Source organism: Panicum virgatum, chromosome 3N (assembly GCF_016808335.1).
Source record: "Panicum virgatum strain AP13 chromosome 3N, P.virgatum_v5, whole genome shotgun sequence".
Lineage (NCBI taxonomy): Eukaryota > Viridiplantae > Streptophyta > Magnoliopsida > Poales > Poaceae > Panicum > Panicum virgatum.
Window position 1 is genome coordinate 14,327,885 of NC_053147.1, and position 18,593 is coordinate 14,346,477.

Here is an 18,593-nt window from a genome sequence, read left to right on the forward strand (position 1 = left end):
CACGAGCAAAAATTTTCCTAGCCATGACTCAATGACCTTTCCAATTTATTCAAGTATTGGTGTTTTCTACATTTGATCTATGTTAATTGGGAATTGTATGTCCTCATCTCTGGACCATTTGTTCGACCAGCTTCTGGTGCCCTAGTTTTATTTATTTGAACGTAGGTCAAGCCTCAGCCTCAGGGTCAGCTCTGAGGAGTAAGCTAGTAGTTCTAATAACTAAGTAGTAGAGTACTAATAGTTAGTATTAATATTATCTCTTGGGATGGAGCAGGTAGTTTATGCTTATGTAGATACTTGTACCTGATATGTGGGCTCGGGCCTAGCTGTCATGGACCAAAAGCTCATTGCCATGTCTGAGACCGACCGTCTTGCTTCTTTCATCAGTGACTCTAGTGGTGATCCATTTGTTCCACAGCGCACCTCCGGCTATTCTCGATGATCAGAAGCATCATGTTGTTCTTCTAGCGTTCATATTCGTTCAATTCTAATCGTCTTGATTCATACACCTAACTCCGATCCGCTTACATTCTTGCTCAAATAAACATGAATGAGGTCGCATATTTGTTGCATGGCAACCATACTATTGCATGACATCACGTTGCATTGTTGGGCCAGGCAGGGTTAAGGAAACATCGGTGGTAGTTTGGCTGACCATATGTATTCATGCTTTTAAGTACGTTCTCTGGTTGCTTTCGACTTCTGTAATCTCGTTCGATCTATTTGAGATATTCGGGGTGTTATTATTGGTTCTTATGTGGTGGAGATTTGTCCCATGATCTCTAGTGCCGTGACGGAACCTAGGGCCTCGCGTGTGTGGCCACCATGCGATTGTGCTACTAGGTGCGCGCTGGTGCTTGAGTGCATGTGGATGAAACTACATCGCCAATTCTTTTTGTGAAATCTTTGGAATCATTTTTCTCTGGTTTGATCTTTTAAGGGGGTAGGCCCTAGACAAATAACGACGCGAACGGGTTGTTTTAGGTTTGAGTTTCTGGGGTAGTAGTACACTACCTGGCATGGCATCATGTGCATCCTGCATCATGCAAGTTAATTAACAAACAATATCGAGCAAGAATATTCTTGAGAAAAACTTATCTTGATGTCCTTTCTTTCCAGTTTCTCTGAGTTCCTTAAAACTCACCTGGATGTCTTTTCTATCTAGATTCACCATTAAATTGAGAATTTGATTCTTCTCAGAAATCTCCTTGATTCATGTTCGTGAGAAGCTTAGAACCTCTCTTCTTTGTAAAAAAAATCCTACTTTCTGCTAGTACGAGAATGATCAACCGGCCTTTTCAGCCGACTTTGATGGTGATTGTGTCCACATATATTATCCACAGTCACTTGCTGCAAAAGCTGAAGCCCTGGAGCTTTTTAGTGTGGAAAAATAATTGATTAGCTCACACCGTGGCATGATTAATCTTCAGTTAGGTAATGACGGTCTGATTGCTATGCAACTTATGTCTTCCAGGACCATGTCGAGCAAGGAATTAGCAAATCAGCTGGCAATGTTTATACTGTTAAAATCAGCTATATTGATTAATCTAGAGACTAGCACCCACATCGGTCGATCCTTGTCCCTGAGTTTATCGATTGTTCTCCTTTATCTCTTCTCCACTTAAATCTCGGGACGAGATTTCTTTAAGGGGGTAGGATTGTAACATCCCAGACATTTTACCTAGTTGTGGGCCCAGTTGTCATCTCCTCTTCCTCCTCCCGTGCCTATCCTCGCTCTCGAAGCCTCCCGAACCGGCCAGCTCGCTCCCGTGCCCAACTTTGCCACGGCGCCGTCCGTGCGTGACGCCGCAACGCTCCTCTCCTCTATGCCGTGCTGCCCTTCCTCCTTCTGCATGTTCCCATCCCTCCTCTCCTCCTCAGACCACGCCAGCCCCTCCTGGTCGCACTTGAGCTCATCACCGTAGCCTGCCATGGCCACCGAGATCCGCTCGGCGGTGAACTCCCACTTCCGGTCATCATCTTCGACAACCAAAGGCTAGAATCGACTTTCCTCGACTCCCTGAAGCTCATGCTCTCCTCGTTCCAGCGCGTTCCGTGAGTTTCCGTGCTCGTTCTCGAGTCATGCCGCCGCCGGCATGCTGCTGCTCGCCGCGAGACACGCGCACGCGCCTCTGTGCCGCGCTGCCGAGCGCCCACACTTCGTCCGGCCCTGCTGAACCCTCCCATGGCCGCCCTGTCGCCGGCCACTCACCGGAGCGCCGCCACACGCCGCCACCATCGCCATCCGAAGTACTGCTCCCATCGACGGCCCTCCTCCGGCCACCCCGGCATCAACCGAGACCACCCAGAGGTAGCTCTCGAGTCCCTCTAGCTTTTCTCCAACTTCCCCCATGCCGCCGTTGAGCCCTGCCGCCGGAATCGGGCCAGAAATCGCCGCCCCTGCTCTGTTTCGCGACCAGGGACCTCGAGCAAGAATTTAAACAAGTTCAGGGGGTTATTTGCATAGCTATAGACTCAGGTGAATAGTGATGCGAAGGGTTCTTTTGCAATAGTTTGGCTGAAACTTCTAAAAGTCATAGTAAATCATAGAAAAATCAGAAAAATGCAAATGAAGATGGTTTAGAATCCTTGTGAGTGTATCTATGCATTGAATGTATAATCTTGTATGTGTTAGTAGAAAAATGTTGTTCTAGATATTTATCTATGCTTGTTAGGGATAAATTTGTATCTGAAGTTGTGTTGCTCCTTTTGCTATGAAATTTTTATGGTAGGTTAGTCATGTGATGCATGTTCTATGGTTGAAATTTCAGAATTATTGACGCATGTATGATTGAGTTATTGATTTAAATTGGGCAGTGCTTTTATAAATGATTTGAATGTTTTATAAATAAAATATAAATGCTAAAATAGAAAATGTGATTCCACTGCCCTTGTATGGTATTATGTTGGTCTAGGAAAATATAATATGGCTATGTGTTTACAGAAAATATGAAGTGTTACATTTAACTTGCTCTCACACGATTAAGTGCAATAAAGATTTCTATTTTGCATAATCAATAAAATATAAAACTTGAGCATGTGAAATTGGTACAGTATATTATTAGGAGTATTGGTGAGCTTTGTTTGTTGTGGTTACTCAATAACTGTTTGTCTAGTCATGTCTTTCTCTTTAATTGCATTGCATTGCATCATGCTCACGTTCATGCCGTCGTGACCTTGTGCATGTCTTGCTTGTCCTTTTTGATGGATTGCCTATTGCACTTCCATGTATTCATGTATCATCATTTTTGCATCTCATTTAGGTACGCTAGGTGTACAACGTGTGGATATGAAGCACGTGACGACAGAACCGAACCACAAGACAGTGTATGGTGGACACATCTAGAAGCTGGACGGATGGTTTCCGATGTGCATGACCAAAAAAAGATGCTCGCCAAGCGAGTATCATCTAACTAACACTGATTTAGTGTTAATCCTAGCCAAGCCCCGGTGCACATCCTATTATTTGAAATTATGACACCTATATATGTATTTATTACTTGTGCATTACGTTTCAGGAGTTGATTGGAACCCTAGTTGCATGATCCCTAGGTTTCCCTGAATTATACTAGCATGTATAGGATGATAGAAATGCTATGCTTAATACTTTTCGATAGAAGTCGAGTAACTTTTTGCACTCCCGAGATATAGGATACTTAGAAGTCGAGTAATTTTTGGTTACTCGCGAGATTTATAGTTATCTTTATATTCCAGTATATGAGATATGGAATACAATATGGAATGATTGGAAATTTGAGACCGGATGGGGAAATGTTGATGATATATAGGTATGGCAGCAGGACAGGGTTCCTGGGTGTCTTAGCCCCGTCCGAGTCGATTGAGGACCGTACCGTTGTTGGTCCTGATGATCATGTTTGAATTGTACTAACCGCATACCGGGAGTAGGAGGTAGTCGAAACCGGTAAGCCTAGTACTGCCTTGTTTCAAAAGTACAGAACTTCTACCCACCCCTTAGGGCAGTCGAGTGGCCGCGGAGAATTGGGATGGATATGTTTACTTTTGGTGGTCTCTCGTAGGGCTCGGTTGACTATATGCAAGGTGGGGCGGTTCTGTAGTTCGAGGCGGGGAGGGAAATGGTTGGTTCGTATTGTCCGACAGGACAAATATGTGCTGTGTTGGTTAGGTCCACCTTGCAAGGTTAAATCGGATCGATTCGCTGTCAGTCGCTCTCGGACATGAGCACCTTGATCTCCGAGTCACATCGTAGTAAGGAAATGAAACGAAATGATATGATACATGTTGATGTTATTTAATCAATTATGTTTTCACATTGATTGTTATAGATCTGCAAATCATAGATGTGTAGCAACTTTATAACTATAACTTGGAGCTAAAATTTTGAAGTTAAGGATATATTTTAGATGCTTTTTGGCAAAACAAACCCACCAGCCAAAAGCCTTACATGTCTAGATAATGGGCTAAGTATACCCTTAGTCGGGTAAGTCTTGCTGAGTATTAGTATACTCAGGGTTTGTTGTTTACCCTGTTTCAGGTATAGAGGCTAACCAGGATTAACATCGGTGGGCTCGATGTGACGTCCTCACGTCTCCATAGTTATCGTTTTATTTCATTTTATTTCAGTTGGTTTCTAATAAAAATCTTCCTCAGGTTAGACTCTCTCTACCGCTGCTGTTATCTATTATATGAACTTTAATTTGTAAAAGCCATTTTGTAAATACCTTAATATTGTTTACTATTTTGTAAAATTGTATCATGCTGGTACTGTCTGCGCTCGCCGTCGCGCGGGACTTCTGGTGTGTTTCGATCGGCCTGTGGGTTGGAAACAGGCTGTCAAGTTACACTTAATTAAACTAATGCGCCTGATGCGTTCAAATGATGGTCATTATGCTTAATTAAGCTATTTAACTTGGCGGTTCTGTCACACCTAGCCCTATGTGCGGAGGTGGATGAAAGGATTCCTCTACAAGCGATATGTCCTGGGTATAGGGATTCCTTGCACAAAGGACGCTATCTAATTGATTCATCGAAATACGAACAACGGAACTTAGAATGTAGAAATCACACTATTTCGGCTGTCGGAACCTATACAAATATTTATTTTATACATAGACACAGGTGGAGAACTTTGCGGGCACGGATTAAAGAAGGAAAATCAAAAGTGGAAGAAGGCCAACAACCAATGAATTTGAATCCAATATTGAAATAGGTAAGCGAGGCAAAATGATGACCAGTTAGAGTAGCTAGACAATTTTCCTTTTAAAGACGCTGGCCCTTCGATTTCACTTAATGATAAATTGGTTAATCACTATCTGAAACATAGTTTGATCTGACTATAGCTTTTATTGTTCTGAACCAATGAACCATGGCGTATGCAACCGTGCAAGAGAACTGATGGTCTAATTCTTAAAGAACATACACTACTAGAAAATGGCTCATTCGTCCGCGGCCTTTAGTACCGGGCACATTTTGGTCTGGTACTAACGTTATCCCGGAGTCATTTTAGTACCGGGCCAAAATTAAAACGTCCCCTGAGCCATTTTAGTACCGGCCCAAACCACCGGCCGGTACTAAATGTCATCCTTTAGTACAGGCCGGTGTCTTGGGCCGGTACTAAATGGCTCTCTACGGGTTACTTCAAAAGAAATGCATCTTCTACCCAGTCACATTTGGTGCATAGGTGGGATGGTAAGGAAGCTACACGCGAGTCTGGAGGTCATGGGTTCGAATCCTTGCGACCGCGCACGCGCAGACTTGTGACTTTGTCGTGGGTTCGAGGTATTTTTCTTTTTTATTTTTTGGCTGTAAAACTATTTAGTACCGGCCGGTGTTACCGACCGGTACTAAATGTCCACTTTAGTACCGGGCGTTTTGACCGGTACTAAATGGCGTGCCATTTAGTACTGGCCAGTCGGTACCGGTCAGCCGTCCGGTACTAAAGGGGGATTGTTAATCAGTACTAATGTTGATTTTTCTAAAAGTGCTACTGCGCCTTAAAATTTTTTTGGCAAGGACTATAGGACAATCCATGTCATTTCAGTCTTCGGACATGCATCCAAGTGGCGTCATCTTAACTGCCAACAGGAAGTGACGCACGAGGCGCTTTCCATGAGATGCCGGCCGTCATATCCGGCCATGAACCCTGACAAACAAATTGATACATCAAGGCCGTCGTGCGTGTATAAAGTATCCATCCTTTCATCTGGCTAGAGATGTTGCCAGACACACTGACTAATGACTATATATAACACGGTCAACTGTACGCATGCAGCCCAGTTTTCCGTCTAGTTGCATCGCATCACCAAGACACCCACCTCTCTTGATCGAAGAAGGAAGAATCAAAGAGACAATTTGCAGTCAATGATCAGTTGCCCTGCTCCAAAAGTCCCAACTACAGCGACACCCGGCGCTCAAGAACGCCGTCGTCGTCCTCGAAAAACCGATCGACGAAGTCGTCATCGAACGGCTTGAGGAAGTCATCCAACGGATACTCGTCGAGCGCCGCCATGTCCACCTGCCACGGCTCGTTCTCGTCGTCGGCCGTCTCCGCGCCGCCTCCGTCCGCGGTCATGGAGGACGCGTCGGCGCTGTCCTCCTCGCGCCTGCCGGAGCCGGACGCCTCGTCCGACGCGCCGTGGGACGCCTGGCGCCCGCCGTCGTCGGGGGACGCCGGCCGGTGCCGCGTGGTGCCGGCCAGCGCGTTGAGCATCGTCGGCACCACGTGGCAGTGCTCGGCGATGTAGGTGACGACGAGCACCCCGGGCTTGGCCGGGCTGCGCTCCACCAGCTTCCGCGCCATGCACGCCTTGAGGCTGCTGCACTTGTAGTACCCCCTGAAGGCACAAGCGCAGGATTCGCAGAAGCAGATGGTCAGTACATGCATGTGCTTGGACGATCGAGAAGGCTGCAGGGAGGTCACGTACCGTGGGTGCGGCGAGCCCTTGATGGGCTTCTGGCCGTACTTGCGCCACGCCCACAAGTCCGTGGACACGCCGCCGTCGGCCACCGGCACCTCGCACACCACCTTCTTCAGCTGGCTCTTCTTGCTGCGCCAATCAAATAGTTGCGTGCGTGTATATAGATCAGTTGGCATCAGTTCATGGAAACAAATCATCGTCATGATCATGCTAATACATAATTAAGCTGCAAAAATTCTCTACCTTCGTTTTGGCCTGGGAGTGCGGACGCCCGGCTTGCGGCCGGGCTGCTTCCTCGGCTGCAGCAGCTGCTGCCCCTGCCCGGACGTGGAGGCGGACGGGAAAGAGATGAGCACCTCGTGGTCGAGCGGCGCCCCGCGCTCACTGGACGGCGACGGCGTGATCGAGAACGGCGCCCGTGGGAGCTCGTGGTCCAAGCCCAAGTAGTCCAGGTCGCGCAACGCCGCCGCCGGGCGCACTGGTCTCCCGACGAGGAACTCCGGGGCCGCTGCCGCCACACGGCCGACGTGAATTCTCCGTCGGGCCTCCTCCTCCGGCGGCGGTGCTTCCGAGCTACCACCGCTGCCATTACACGCGGCCGTGCCGGTGCCGCAGCTCCGAACGACGGCCTGCAGATCCCAGTCGTTGTTGGAGCACTCCATGACACGGCGCAGCTTCGTAGCAACAGCTCGGGCTCGGGGATCGATCGTGTTCGGGTATGAAGGTGGAGGATCATATATGGAGAGGAGGCGTGGTTGACTTTGGCTTTGTATGTAGTATGAGCTAGGTGTGTGCGAGTGTGTCAGTATGATCTAGGTGGGGGTACGGTGCAGGCAGCGCAATGGACCGAGGCTGGAAAGTCAAAGAGAACGGCCGGTCACCGGCGAGTGGTGGGCACGAAGATCGCTGGCGATTGCTCAGTGCACTCGCCGGGGCCGGATCAGCCGGATAAAAAAAGCTCCATCATCACGTCAGGGGTCCGCACGCAAACCAGCAGTCATCAGCCGGCCCGGCCTAGCTAGCTAATCTATCCCGTGATCACGTGTCGTATATCGATCGCGTGGCAGCCGCAAGCAGGCGAGACATCTAGCGAGCCCCTATACCGTGTTGTTTTCATTTGACTTTGCTCCAAATGTCAAACGAGAGAGAGAGAGAGAGAGAGAGAGAGAGAGAGAGAGAGAGAGAGAGAGAGAGAGAGAGAGAGAGAGAGAGAGAGAGAGAGATCCCTCTGCTCTCATATCAGAAGCAGGGAGAGAAAAGGAAAACATATGCTACACCTGGCAGGTGGATGGACTGCAGAATAAACCTGGAATCATGCTCCGGGCTCGAGTTTGTTTACGCGCAAATAGCACAATTGACATGCTAACAGCGAGTTTAATAGCGCTACTACTTCCTCCTCTTGGGTCGTGCGTCCAATTTGTTATTCATTTGACTTTCCCAATTGTCAACCAACGGAAAGGGAGGACAGGAGGTCGAGAAACATAAGCCAAAGCAACCAATGTCCTGTCATGTCACCCTCGCGCTCGCGCAGTGCAGATCGGGAATCTTTTGAACATGCATGCATGTGTGCTGCCTCTGCCTGGGACTCCGGCACCGGGGCACTCGGAGCCGGAGGATCGAGTGGCTGTCCATGAATGATGGATCCGCGGCGCAAGATTGCGCGTGCGCTTCGCGCTTTTCCGGCAGTGGTGGGGTGCATGCGCGCGGCCGCTGGTTCTGCCGTGTCGCCTACTTGGCGTTGGCGCGCGCGGCAGGCAGCGCGTGGGGTGGGCACCGCCCGCCCCGGGCGCCGGCGGGTGGTGGACTTGGTGGTGTGGTGATGGATTGGGTCGGGCTCCTCGATCGAACTGTCCATTCCGAGTCCACGCGCACGCGCCACGGCGCCATCGACCTCGCGGATAGATGGGACCCTGCCCCTGCATGCATCTGGATCTCTCATTTTTTTCTCAGAAAGAAGTGGCGGGAGATGGAAGAGCGGACGAGCAAAAAGCTGCCATTTTGTTACCGTCCTCAGGTCAGGTGTGTACCGATCGATCGATTGTGTACGTGTTGCTTCGGTCACGTGTGTGTGTATGTACGTACACAAGCTATCTACCGGTGAAAACGAACTTGGGAATTTTTTTTTTGAGCTGCGAACAGGATTAAGCTCTTAGCAAACCGCTAATTGCAAATGGCCGGAGAGAGTGGGAAGAGCTAGTGGATATATAGGGCATGTTTGGCAGGGCTCCGGCTCCTTCAAAAATGGCTTCAGCTCTAGCTCCTCTGGTGGAGCGATTTTTCTGATGGAGCTGAAGCCGTTTTGATAAACGTTTGGCAAAATGGCTTCATCCTATTTTTCATAGATGGATTGAAGAAAGAAATGTCCATAATACCCTTATGTTTTTTCTATTATTTATCTTTTCTTCTCATTTTGTTTCCTTCTTATTTTTCTTTTATCCTTTCTCTCTATTTTCTTTTCTTCCCATCTTCTCTTTCCTCCTTGTCCTCTTCTTCCTTCCTGCTCCCGTCGGCCTCCCCTGCCTTGTGCTCCCGCCACCGGCTGCTGGCTGCTGCCCTGCCTCGCGCAGCCACCTGCGCCCGCCGCCGCCGCTGGGGCTCCTGCCGCCGCATGCGCCCGCCGACGCTGCTCGGGGACCCGCCGCCACCTGCGTCCGTCGCTACCGCTCGGGCTCCCGCCGCCGCATGCGCCGCCGATTATTCGAGCGCGGGGGCTCCGAAAGCGACACGCTGCCGTATGCCTGCCCGGCCACCGCGCTAGCTTTCTTCGAGGCCGACTGTTCTAGGTAGCACATTTTTTCTACAGCCTGCAGCTAGTTGCTCTCCGTCCCACATGGTCTCGGCCATCCTTGCCGGGCGTTGAAGATAGAGAGAAGGATTGGACGACCCAGCGTCTTGCGCCGCCGTTCGGGCTCCCTCCGCCGCATGCGCCCGCCGCCGCCGCCGCTCGGGCTCGCCTGGAGGTCAAGCGCACGAAGAGACCGTGAGAGCAAAGCTGGCAGGCGGTCGCGGAGCCGCGGCCGGAGCCGACAGAGCCACGTTTTTGTGGCTCCGGCGCACCCAAACTGCTCCAGAGAGCGGGGTTTGTGGGGCTCCGGCGCCGGAGCTGCCGCAAGAACACCCGTTTGGCAGGGCTTCACGTGAAGCCGGTCTTGGAGCTGATTTTGGAGCCCTGCCAAACGGGGCCATAAGATGATAGCTCAGCTTCATGTCGGCGTTGGCGATCGACCAGCAGGGAGGATCATGCCGAGTCAACACAAATATTTCCGAGAAGTGCACCGGGACCGGACGTTGACATGGATCGCCGCGGATTTTGGCGTTGCGGCTACGATTTGGACGGGTGCGCTGTCGTGGTGCGCGCGCGTGCCGTGCTAGCTGTAGCTCCTGCCACTTGGCCTGGACGAGTCATCCTCATCGATCTATCCTCTGAGGAGGACCACCCTCTGGTGGAGCTTCTTCCTCCGAGATGAGGAGGACAGCACCAGCATGGGCCTGGAGTAAGCAGCATCGATCGATGACCTCCTCGCGCGCGCGTGCTACCTCGAGGGATTCGTGTTGCCATCCAATCCCCTGCGTCGCCGTCAGTTCCAAACGATCCGATCCCCTCGATCGATCCAAACGGACGGCAGCCGAAGAACATGACACAAGTTCAAAGTGCGCATTAGTACATCTTGCTTACGCCACGACCAACGCATCGCATGCGTGCAGCTGCACACGTCCTTGCCCTGTACATTACAGTATAACAAGTCTCCTTGCCCTGTACAGTACAGTAACACGTACTGTTTCTGGTCAGCCGGTTAGATAAGCTAGCACGGTGGTTACGCAAACGGGGCTTGGCCGCCGTTAACGCGGGGTAGCTGATGTGATGAGTGAGTGGTGATGACACGATTGACTTTTAACCAAGGCTCTAAAAATCCAGCCACTCGAACACCAGAACCGTTCATTGGGCTCCTTTCGAAAAACAAGGAAAAGGTCGAGTTTACCTCCCCCAACTTTCACAAAAGTCTGATTTTCCTCCTCTAACTACAAAACCGGGTATATTTACTCTTTGAACTATCCAAACCGGTACAAATGTACTCCCTGACAGATTTTGACCCCGGTTTTGATACTTAAAAAATCATAGTAAATTATAAAAAAATCATAAAAGGGACAATCCAATTTTGTTGAACCTCATATAAGTAGATCTATACGGTGAACATATAATATGATATACTTTAGTACAAAGTTTTTGCTGCAGCTTTAGATATATACTATTCTGTAATTAATTCATAGCTACAAATCTATAACTCAGGAATATATGATCCAATGAGCATGAAATTTTTAGTACAGCTCAAGCATATAATGATTAGCCCACCACAAAAATTTCACCATAATTAGACCAAGAAAACTGTAGTTATGAATTAATTACAGAATAGTATATATCTAAAGCTACATAAAAAATTTTGTACCAAAGTATACCATATCATATATTCACTACATAGATCTACTCATGTGGAGTCCAACAAAATTGAATTTTCTATTTTGTGATTTTTTTGTGATTTAATATGATTTTTTAAAGATTCAGCCAAAATAAACATAAAAGAAAAGGAGAAAAACCACTATGTAATGATTAGCCCACCATAACTGAGGCATGAATGATCTAATAAGTATGAAATTTTTAGTACAGCTCAGGCATGTAATGATTAGGCTACCATAAAAATTTCACCATAATTGGATCACGAAAATTGTAGTTATAAATTATTTACAAAAAAGTATATATCTAAAGCTGCAATAAAAATTTTGTACTAAAGTATACTATATTATATATTCACTGTATAGATCTACTTATGTGGGGTTCAACAAAATTGAATTTTCTATTTTATGATTTTTTTATAATTTAATATGATTTTTTATGGATGAAACCGGGGTCAAAACCTGTCAGGGAGGACATTTGAACTGATTCGGATAGTTTAAGGAGTAAATATACCCGGTTTTGTAGTTAGAGGAGGAAAATTAGACTTTCGTGAAAATTGGGGGAGGTAAACTAGACGTTTTTCGAAAAACAAAACAACTCTTCATTGGGCCGAGGACATACGATAGACTTTTAACTGGGCTGGAATAAAGAGTCCCCTCCATGCAGATAGGAAAAAGTTATTTTTGCCTCCCTCAACTTTGAGCCGAATCTATTTTTCCTCTCTGTATCACAAAATCATCCGTTCAGCCTCCTCAGACTCACAAAACCGTTCACATAACCTCCCTGAGCGGTTTTAGGGTGAGGTGGCAGCGGTTTTTCTATTTTTCTTTTATTTTGACTAAATCTTTGAAAAATCACAATAAATCACCAAAAAAATCATAAAAGGGGAAATCTAATTTTGTTGAACTCCACGTAAGTAGATCTACGCATTGAATATATTATATGATATACTTTAGTACAATTTTTTTTCTATAGTTTTAGATATATGATTTTCTGTAATTAATTTATAGTTATAGTCTCCATCATCAAATTACGATGAAAATTTTATGGTGGTATAATCATTATATGATTGAGATGTAGTAAAAATTTTATGATTATCGAATCATGTATGACTGAGTTATCTTAGAAGCAAATTCGGCTCAAAGTTGAGGGAGGCAAAAAGTACTTTTTCCACGCAGATAAAGAAAATGCCGGAATATCAAGGCAATGGTAAAGTGGTAAGTGCCTAAGTGGTAACTACGCCTCTAGAAAAAAAATTAAGGCCATGGTAACTAACGTTCCCGATTGACGGCGTGTCAACTTACATGATCGAGCAGAAACTGAGCCGTAGGCCTAGCATGGATCCAAGACGAACAAAGCGAGGAGCATCTTTCTCAGCGTTCATGGGAGGAGAGAATCCGAAATGTGCTCTCCAGGTACGGACAAAGCCCCGCGGCGTCTTATGCTTGTCGTCCCGTCGCCGCTCCTGCTTCCGCAAGACCGCAACTCACTGACAAGCCCGTTCTATAATCCATAGCGTGCATCAGTTCAGAGGGTCGTTAGAGAGAGAAACTTCCACAGGCTCCGCGCCAACTTCGGCTGCGCTGCGCTGGATCGCTGATAGATTCGGCTATATGTATGAATGTATCCTCGGTTCCCTCACTGACTCGCTGTAATTTTTAACAGGCCCTCTCCTCTGCTCCGTGCCGTGCGCAGGCTCTCCAGCTTGTTGCTACTTGATAGATACTTACTGTAGTTGTGTGGCTGCGTTTGAACTCTGAATCTGCAGTTAACTTACCTAGCCTGGCTACTGTATGTTACCTGCAGGAAACTGTCCTAAGTTCCAAGTAGAAAAATGTTCAGTTTGAAATTTGGAAAGTGGCAAGTCTACTCAGGTTCCCTGGCCCAAATGTTTCACAGCTTTACCAAGCAGGACTGCAGGGTGCAGCTAGGTGCCTAGGTGAGTTCATTCCATCTCTACAGTCTACAGACTACAGCCAAGAGCTTCGTCCAGTGAACCTGGTAGTTCATCATGTCAAGAGGGCAAACGCCCACTGTCATGACAACCATGATGATGTCCGGGTCCTGATCCGGGCCAGGCGTCCGGGGACTATCCGATCCAGTATCCACTAGCCACCGTGATCGTCCTCATCGATTCATGCTGGACCTTCGAGGGGCCAGGTCGGGTCCACGCACCAGCCGCCAGGTGCTCACCTCTGGCCTGACGCGCGGGTCGCAATGCGCCGTACGGTGGTGCCACCTCTCCAACTCCAACAATGGAGAGAGAGCCTGCTTGCGTTGCATGCATGTTCGCTCAAGTGTCCTTCTCGCACAGTCGCACCAACCTGACCTCGCCCACTCGCCAATCCATGGCCGACATAGATCTTCGCACTGATTCTGACGCCATGCCCTCATAGTAGTAGCTAGCTCTTTGCACGAATCATGGCAAGAACACGCACGGACACATGGAGGAGAGCTTGAAATTGCATTGAGCAAACGTGGCAATGCTGGCTGACAGAATCCACATACAAAACCCGCCTTCACCGATCGAAAGAAACTGACGAGCTATACCGTATCTTACATGGGAGACGCGGCACACTACGGGCGTAGAAGGCTACGGCGATCCATCAGGGATCGTTGCCAAGGACGGCCTCCCAGACGTCCTCGAAGGCGGCGAGGATGGCCGGGTGGTGCCTCGGCGAGTTCAGGGACAGGTACCACACCAGGAGCTCGCTGAGCGCGTCGGCGCCGCGGAGGCGCCGCCCGGCCACCATCTCCACCATCGAGCTCCGGAAGTCGGCGTACGGGTTGTGCGACCGCTTCACCACCGCCGTGCTGCCCGCGGCCGCCACGGCGCCGTCCTTGAGGTCCACCAGCTTCTTCTTCTTTTTCTTCTCCGTGTCGTGCTTACCCGCCGCCGCGGATGCCGCGGGAGGCCGGAACGCGTCGGCGGGCCTGGCCGCGCGCCTCGGCGGTGCGCGGCGAGGCGGGTTCGTGTGCCGCCTCGGCCTGGCGCAAGGGCCGGTGGCGGTGTAGAAGTCCGCCGTGGAGTCGGAGGAGAAGCTGTGGGACGAGAAGAGCGTCGACCTCGTGTCCGTTGCTTGGCCCCTCTCCCCGTCGCTGCTGAACGGCGCCATCTCGCCGTCGGTGTCGGTGGACGACGACCAGCTGTTGTACAGCGGCGAGCGTGCGTTATCGCCATCGCCCTTCTTGCGCGTGCCGCTCTTCACGGCGCCGCCGACGTCCCTCGCCGCCGGCATCGGCGAAGGCAGAACCGCCGCGCCGACCGTGCGCGCGGAGCAGTCGATGGAGATGTGAACAAGCGCCCGCGAGCTGCGGCGGCGGTGGCGGCGCTGGGACCTGCCATCGATGGGCTTGGGCCGCTGCTCGCTCGCGCACCGAGGAAGTGGTTGTTGGCGCGAGGCCGCGGCGTCACTGGTGACGATGGCCGCGGCGGCATTGGTGCTACTGGCGACGCTGACGAAGGCGGTGGCCGAGGTGGTGGCGCAGGACGAATGGAGGAGGATCTGCGCGAGCCGCTGCCGCAGCCGGCCGCCGACGCCCACGCCGTGGCCGCCGGTCTTGTCGTGGCGGCTCTTGTCCATGAAGGACTTGATCGAACACTCGACAGTAAGGTGTGCGCGCGTGTCTTGTGGTTTCGGCTTCCTCACGCTGGCGCGGCGAGGGGGCTTAAAATAGCTAGTTGGGAGGGACGGGATCACGATGGTCTGGATGGGCAGGACCAGCCGCATGTGTCGTGTAGTCACGCAGGGAATTCTCCACAAACATCCTTTTCATTTGCGGTCCCAATTTTGCTTTGCACAAACTTTACAATAAACAACTCAATTCCTGCAGAAGTACAGAAATCCTAGGCGTTTCAGATATTAAAATTTGTGGGTTCATAAAAAACATCCAAGCTGACAAGCATGCACCACCACGCCATCAAAGAAAGAAGAACAGACATTGTGCAACTTAATTTGTTTAGGGCAAATTTGTTTTAGCTTTGGATTTGGAAAAATTAAACTCTAAATTGTGGGGTGAAAACTTGGCCATACTCACTCTGTTTGTTTGGCTGTGGCTAGTGGCTGATGCTGATTTGTTATGAGAGAAAATTACTGCTGGCTGATTAATGACCGGTGGCTGGTGCTGATTTGATATGAGAGAAAAATACAGCTGGTTTGTTAGTTGACAAGCTAACAGATTTCGTATTAGCCATGCCATTGCGAGAAATTTGCAAAAATGGGACCGCAAACATTGGCCTTTGCAGTTTTGCCATTGGCCCCACATTTCATAGGCACAGATGGTCCCACCGTGTCATTCACTGAGAGTGTCAAATTTACGAGTGGTCAGTGTTTGCAGTCCTAATATTGCAATTTTTTCTGCCAATTGCAATGCCGTCAACAAGAAACCGAAAAATAATGATCACTGAGCAGACTGCATGTACACGGTACTACTTGGTAGCATTGGGGTCAGCAGTGAGCAGTGCAATGGTGCTGCCCACTGCCGCGGACTCGCTTATATTCTCCGTGTTGCGCGGCCACGCTGCCGCTGCTACTCCTTGCCGCTGCGCCGTCTGCTGCAGCTCGTGGCGTTCATCCCGCGGCCATGCCATCGGCCCGAACAGCCGAACTGCCTCGTCGTCACGTCCCCGGCGGCGCCCGCGGGAATAGTCACAGTTCACAGCCCAGCCCAGCTCGTAGGCCCTAGGCCCCGCGCCAACCGACGACAACACCGCCCGGGGTGGGTGGTTCTGACCGCGCTAGCTAGTTGTTCCGGCTGGCGGTTTACGCGGCGGCACCGTGTTGTGCGATCGGGCTCGGGTGATCCCGCCGGCCGGCTGCTGCTCCTGCTACCGCTACCGCTACCGGCCGCACGGCACTACGGCGCGGCAGGCAGCGGGACGTGGGCGTGCCCAGCGCAGCAAGCACGAGCTCGGGGATTGCATAGGCGTCGGCGTCGCGCGCCGCCCAAGATGTCCTGGCTGATCCCCGAACGATGTTGCCGTCATGTGCTTGCCTTCCCTGCCCTGCCCTGCCCTGCCCACCCATGATTTGGTCCCTTGCTAGTTGCGCGCCGCCCAAGATGTCCTGGCTGATCCCCGAACGATGTTGCCGTCATGTGCTTGCCTTCCCTGCCCTGCCCTGCCCACCCATGATTTGGTCCCTTGCTAGTTGCTGGCTTGCTGCCACCACCACTAGATAGTCCGATCAATCCCCACCGATGAAAGCGCGCATCAATGCAAAAGGAAGAGGATAGGGCAAGAGTCAAGAGCACCATGATTATGTGAATCTCGCACAAAAGAAAACGATTATGGTGAAGGCTGAAGACAGGGTGCGAGACGGGAATCTCCAACGAGACACACAGGCTCCAATGGGTCGAGGGTTAAAAAGGGCTCTGCTGCTATTTTGCTGTTACGCCTCGCACCAGCCTGCTTGCGGTTCGGCAAAGCAGCCAGCCGGCGCGCATAAGCTTCGGAAGCATGCGCCGAACCGGGTTGGTGAGCGTTGGGCGTTTGTGCAGCGCAGCGTCGTCTCCAGGCTCCAGAGCCAGCCTCGCTGGCTGCTTGGTTTTAACTTCGGAAGGTGGCTAGCCGTTTAGTTCCCAAAAAATTTTGGGCCCGTTTGATCACTAATTAGGAATATTAAATATAAATTAATTATAAAACTAATTACACGGATGGACGGAAAATCGCGAGTGAATCTACTAAGACTAATTAATCTGTCATTAGAGGTTGGTTACTGTAGCACAATATTATATAATCATTGCATAATTTGATTCATTAGATTCGTCTCGCGATTTCACCCGGAGGTTATGGAATGAGTTTTGTCAGTTATCCATATTTAATACTCCAAATTAGTGGTCAAACATTGCAAGTTACTGTAGCATGTCAAAATTTTTGGGGCCTAAACGGCCTCTCTGTCACGAGAGCAACAGCCCGCCGGCAATCTTGTTTAGTTATATATGTATGTATGTATATGTATGTATCTTTCGGCCTCTGACCTGAATTTGTTTGTTTCCAATTGAGCAGGGGGAGAGCACGTCAAGCGCAAACGACATTCGCCTACACCTACTGCTTGCTCCCCACGGTGGCGGCCCTCGCTTTATTTGATTTCAAACGAGGCCCGGTAGTTTCCAAGGAGCAAAGACAAGCACAAACAAGTGCCCAACGGCCTATTAGCATTGACAATCCCATCTCCAAGTTTGCAAACACATGAATACATGATCGGGCCGGGTTACAGTTCGAAACGTTTGCAAGCTTCCAAACTCCGATACAACTGGAGGCAAACTATTGTAAGCAGCATTAGCGCATAGTTTGTGCGAGTGGATCCGGAGCTAAAGCCAAGGCCAAGGACTCGAAAACAGGGTCATGAATGCAAAGGTAAGGTACGGTGCGTACTTGGACACGTCAGCTACCTGTCAATCAGTGGGCAGTGGCCAAGGACGGGTGACGTAGGCAGGCGTCGCCTCGCTTCACGGGGGATCGATCGAGTGCAAGCGCGCTTTGTTCCTCGTCGCCTCGGATCGACCGCAAGACGCGGAGCTGGCTCAGGCTCGGGCTCGGGCTCTGTCCCCGGGGTCCCGGCTGCCTACGGGAGAAGAATCCCAAAGCGCTGGCCTACTGGAACAGCACCCGTATCGGTACGTACACTGCGCTCAGCCTGAACCCGTCCGCGGTACTGCACACTGTGCGCCCCGTGCCTCTCTGTTCGAGCAAGACGATGGGCTGGGCAGCTGCTGCCGACGGTTCAGGGGGAGGCCGTGTCGCCGTGACAGGTTCAGAGAACAATCCCGGAACCGTCCTGGGCTTGGGGCATGTAGGCCACGGCACAGGGCCATGCGAGCGTACGACGGGACCATGGCGTTTTTGGACGCGCGCGCCGCGGTCGTGCCGATACGAGGCCGCGTTCGATCAGCGCCGGCCCGGCAGCTGACGTGTGCTTGTGATCAGAGAGAAATTCTGCGGTGCGGCGCACTTGCCGCGGATACCGCCCTCTTCGTCCGTGGTTTTCGCTGCCAAGCGGCCCGGGTTCCGCGCGGGGTGTCAGGCACTTGCCGTGATCCTGCAGTAGTAATCTGTAAAACTTGAAAAATCTGTGAGAACCGTGGGTGAAGGAGCATGTGAGATCTGGATTCAAAAGAGCCTCAGACACGTAAATAGGAGGGTCGATGCGATAAAGCAAAGTACTTCATTGTTAGCGCAAAACCGTGCCGAGATGATTCGACAGGGGCAGCAAAAGAAAAAAAAAAGAAAGGGAGAGCAAGGTTCA

The 18,593-nt window shown here is 50.3% G+C and overlaps 2 protein-coding genes across 2 annotated transcripts; both read right to left on the reverse strand.

The window, feature by feature from the left end:
- Window positions 1-6,137: 6,137 nt before the first annotated feature.
- Window positions 6,138-7,673, reverse strand: LOC120664492 (probable WRKY transcription factor 27). The gene is made up of 3 exons (XM_039943751.1): window positions 7,140-7,673; window positions 6,903-7,025; window positions 6,138-6,812 (listed from the first exon to the last, which is right to left on the reverse strand). The coding sequence occupies exons 1-3, from the start codon at window positions 7,556-7,558 to the stop codon at window positions 6,371-6,373; spliced, it is 984 nt and encodes a 327-aa protein (XP_039799685.1). The 5' UTR covers window positions 7,559-7,673; the 3' UTR covers window positions 6,138-6,370.
- Window positions 7,674-13,791: 6,118 nt separating this feature from the next.
- On the reverse strand, window positions 13,792-15,171 carry LOC120664491 (transcription repressor OFP8-like). Its single transcript, XM_039943750.1, has one exon. The coding sequence runs from the start codon at window positions 15,075-15,077 to the stop codon at window positions 13,953-13,955; it is 1,125 nt and encodes a 374-aa protein (XP_039799684.1). The 5' UTR covers window positions 15,078-15,171; the 3' UTR covers window positions 13,792-13,952.
- Between the last annotated feature and the right edge of the window lie 3,422 nt (window positions 15,172-18,593).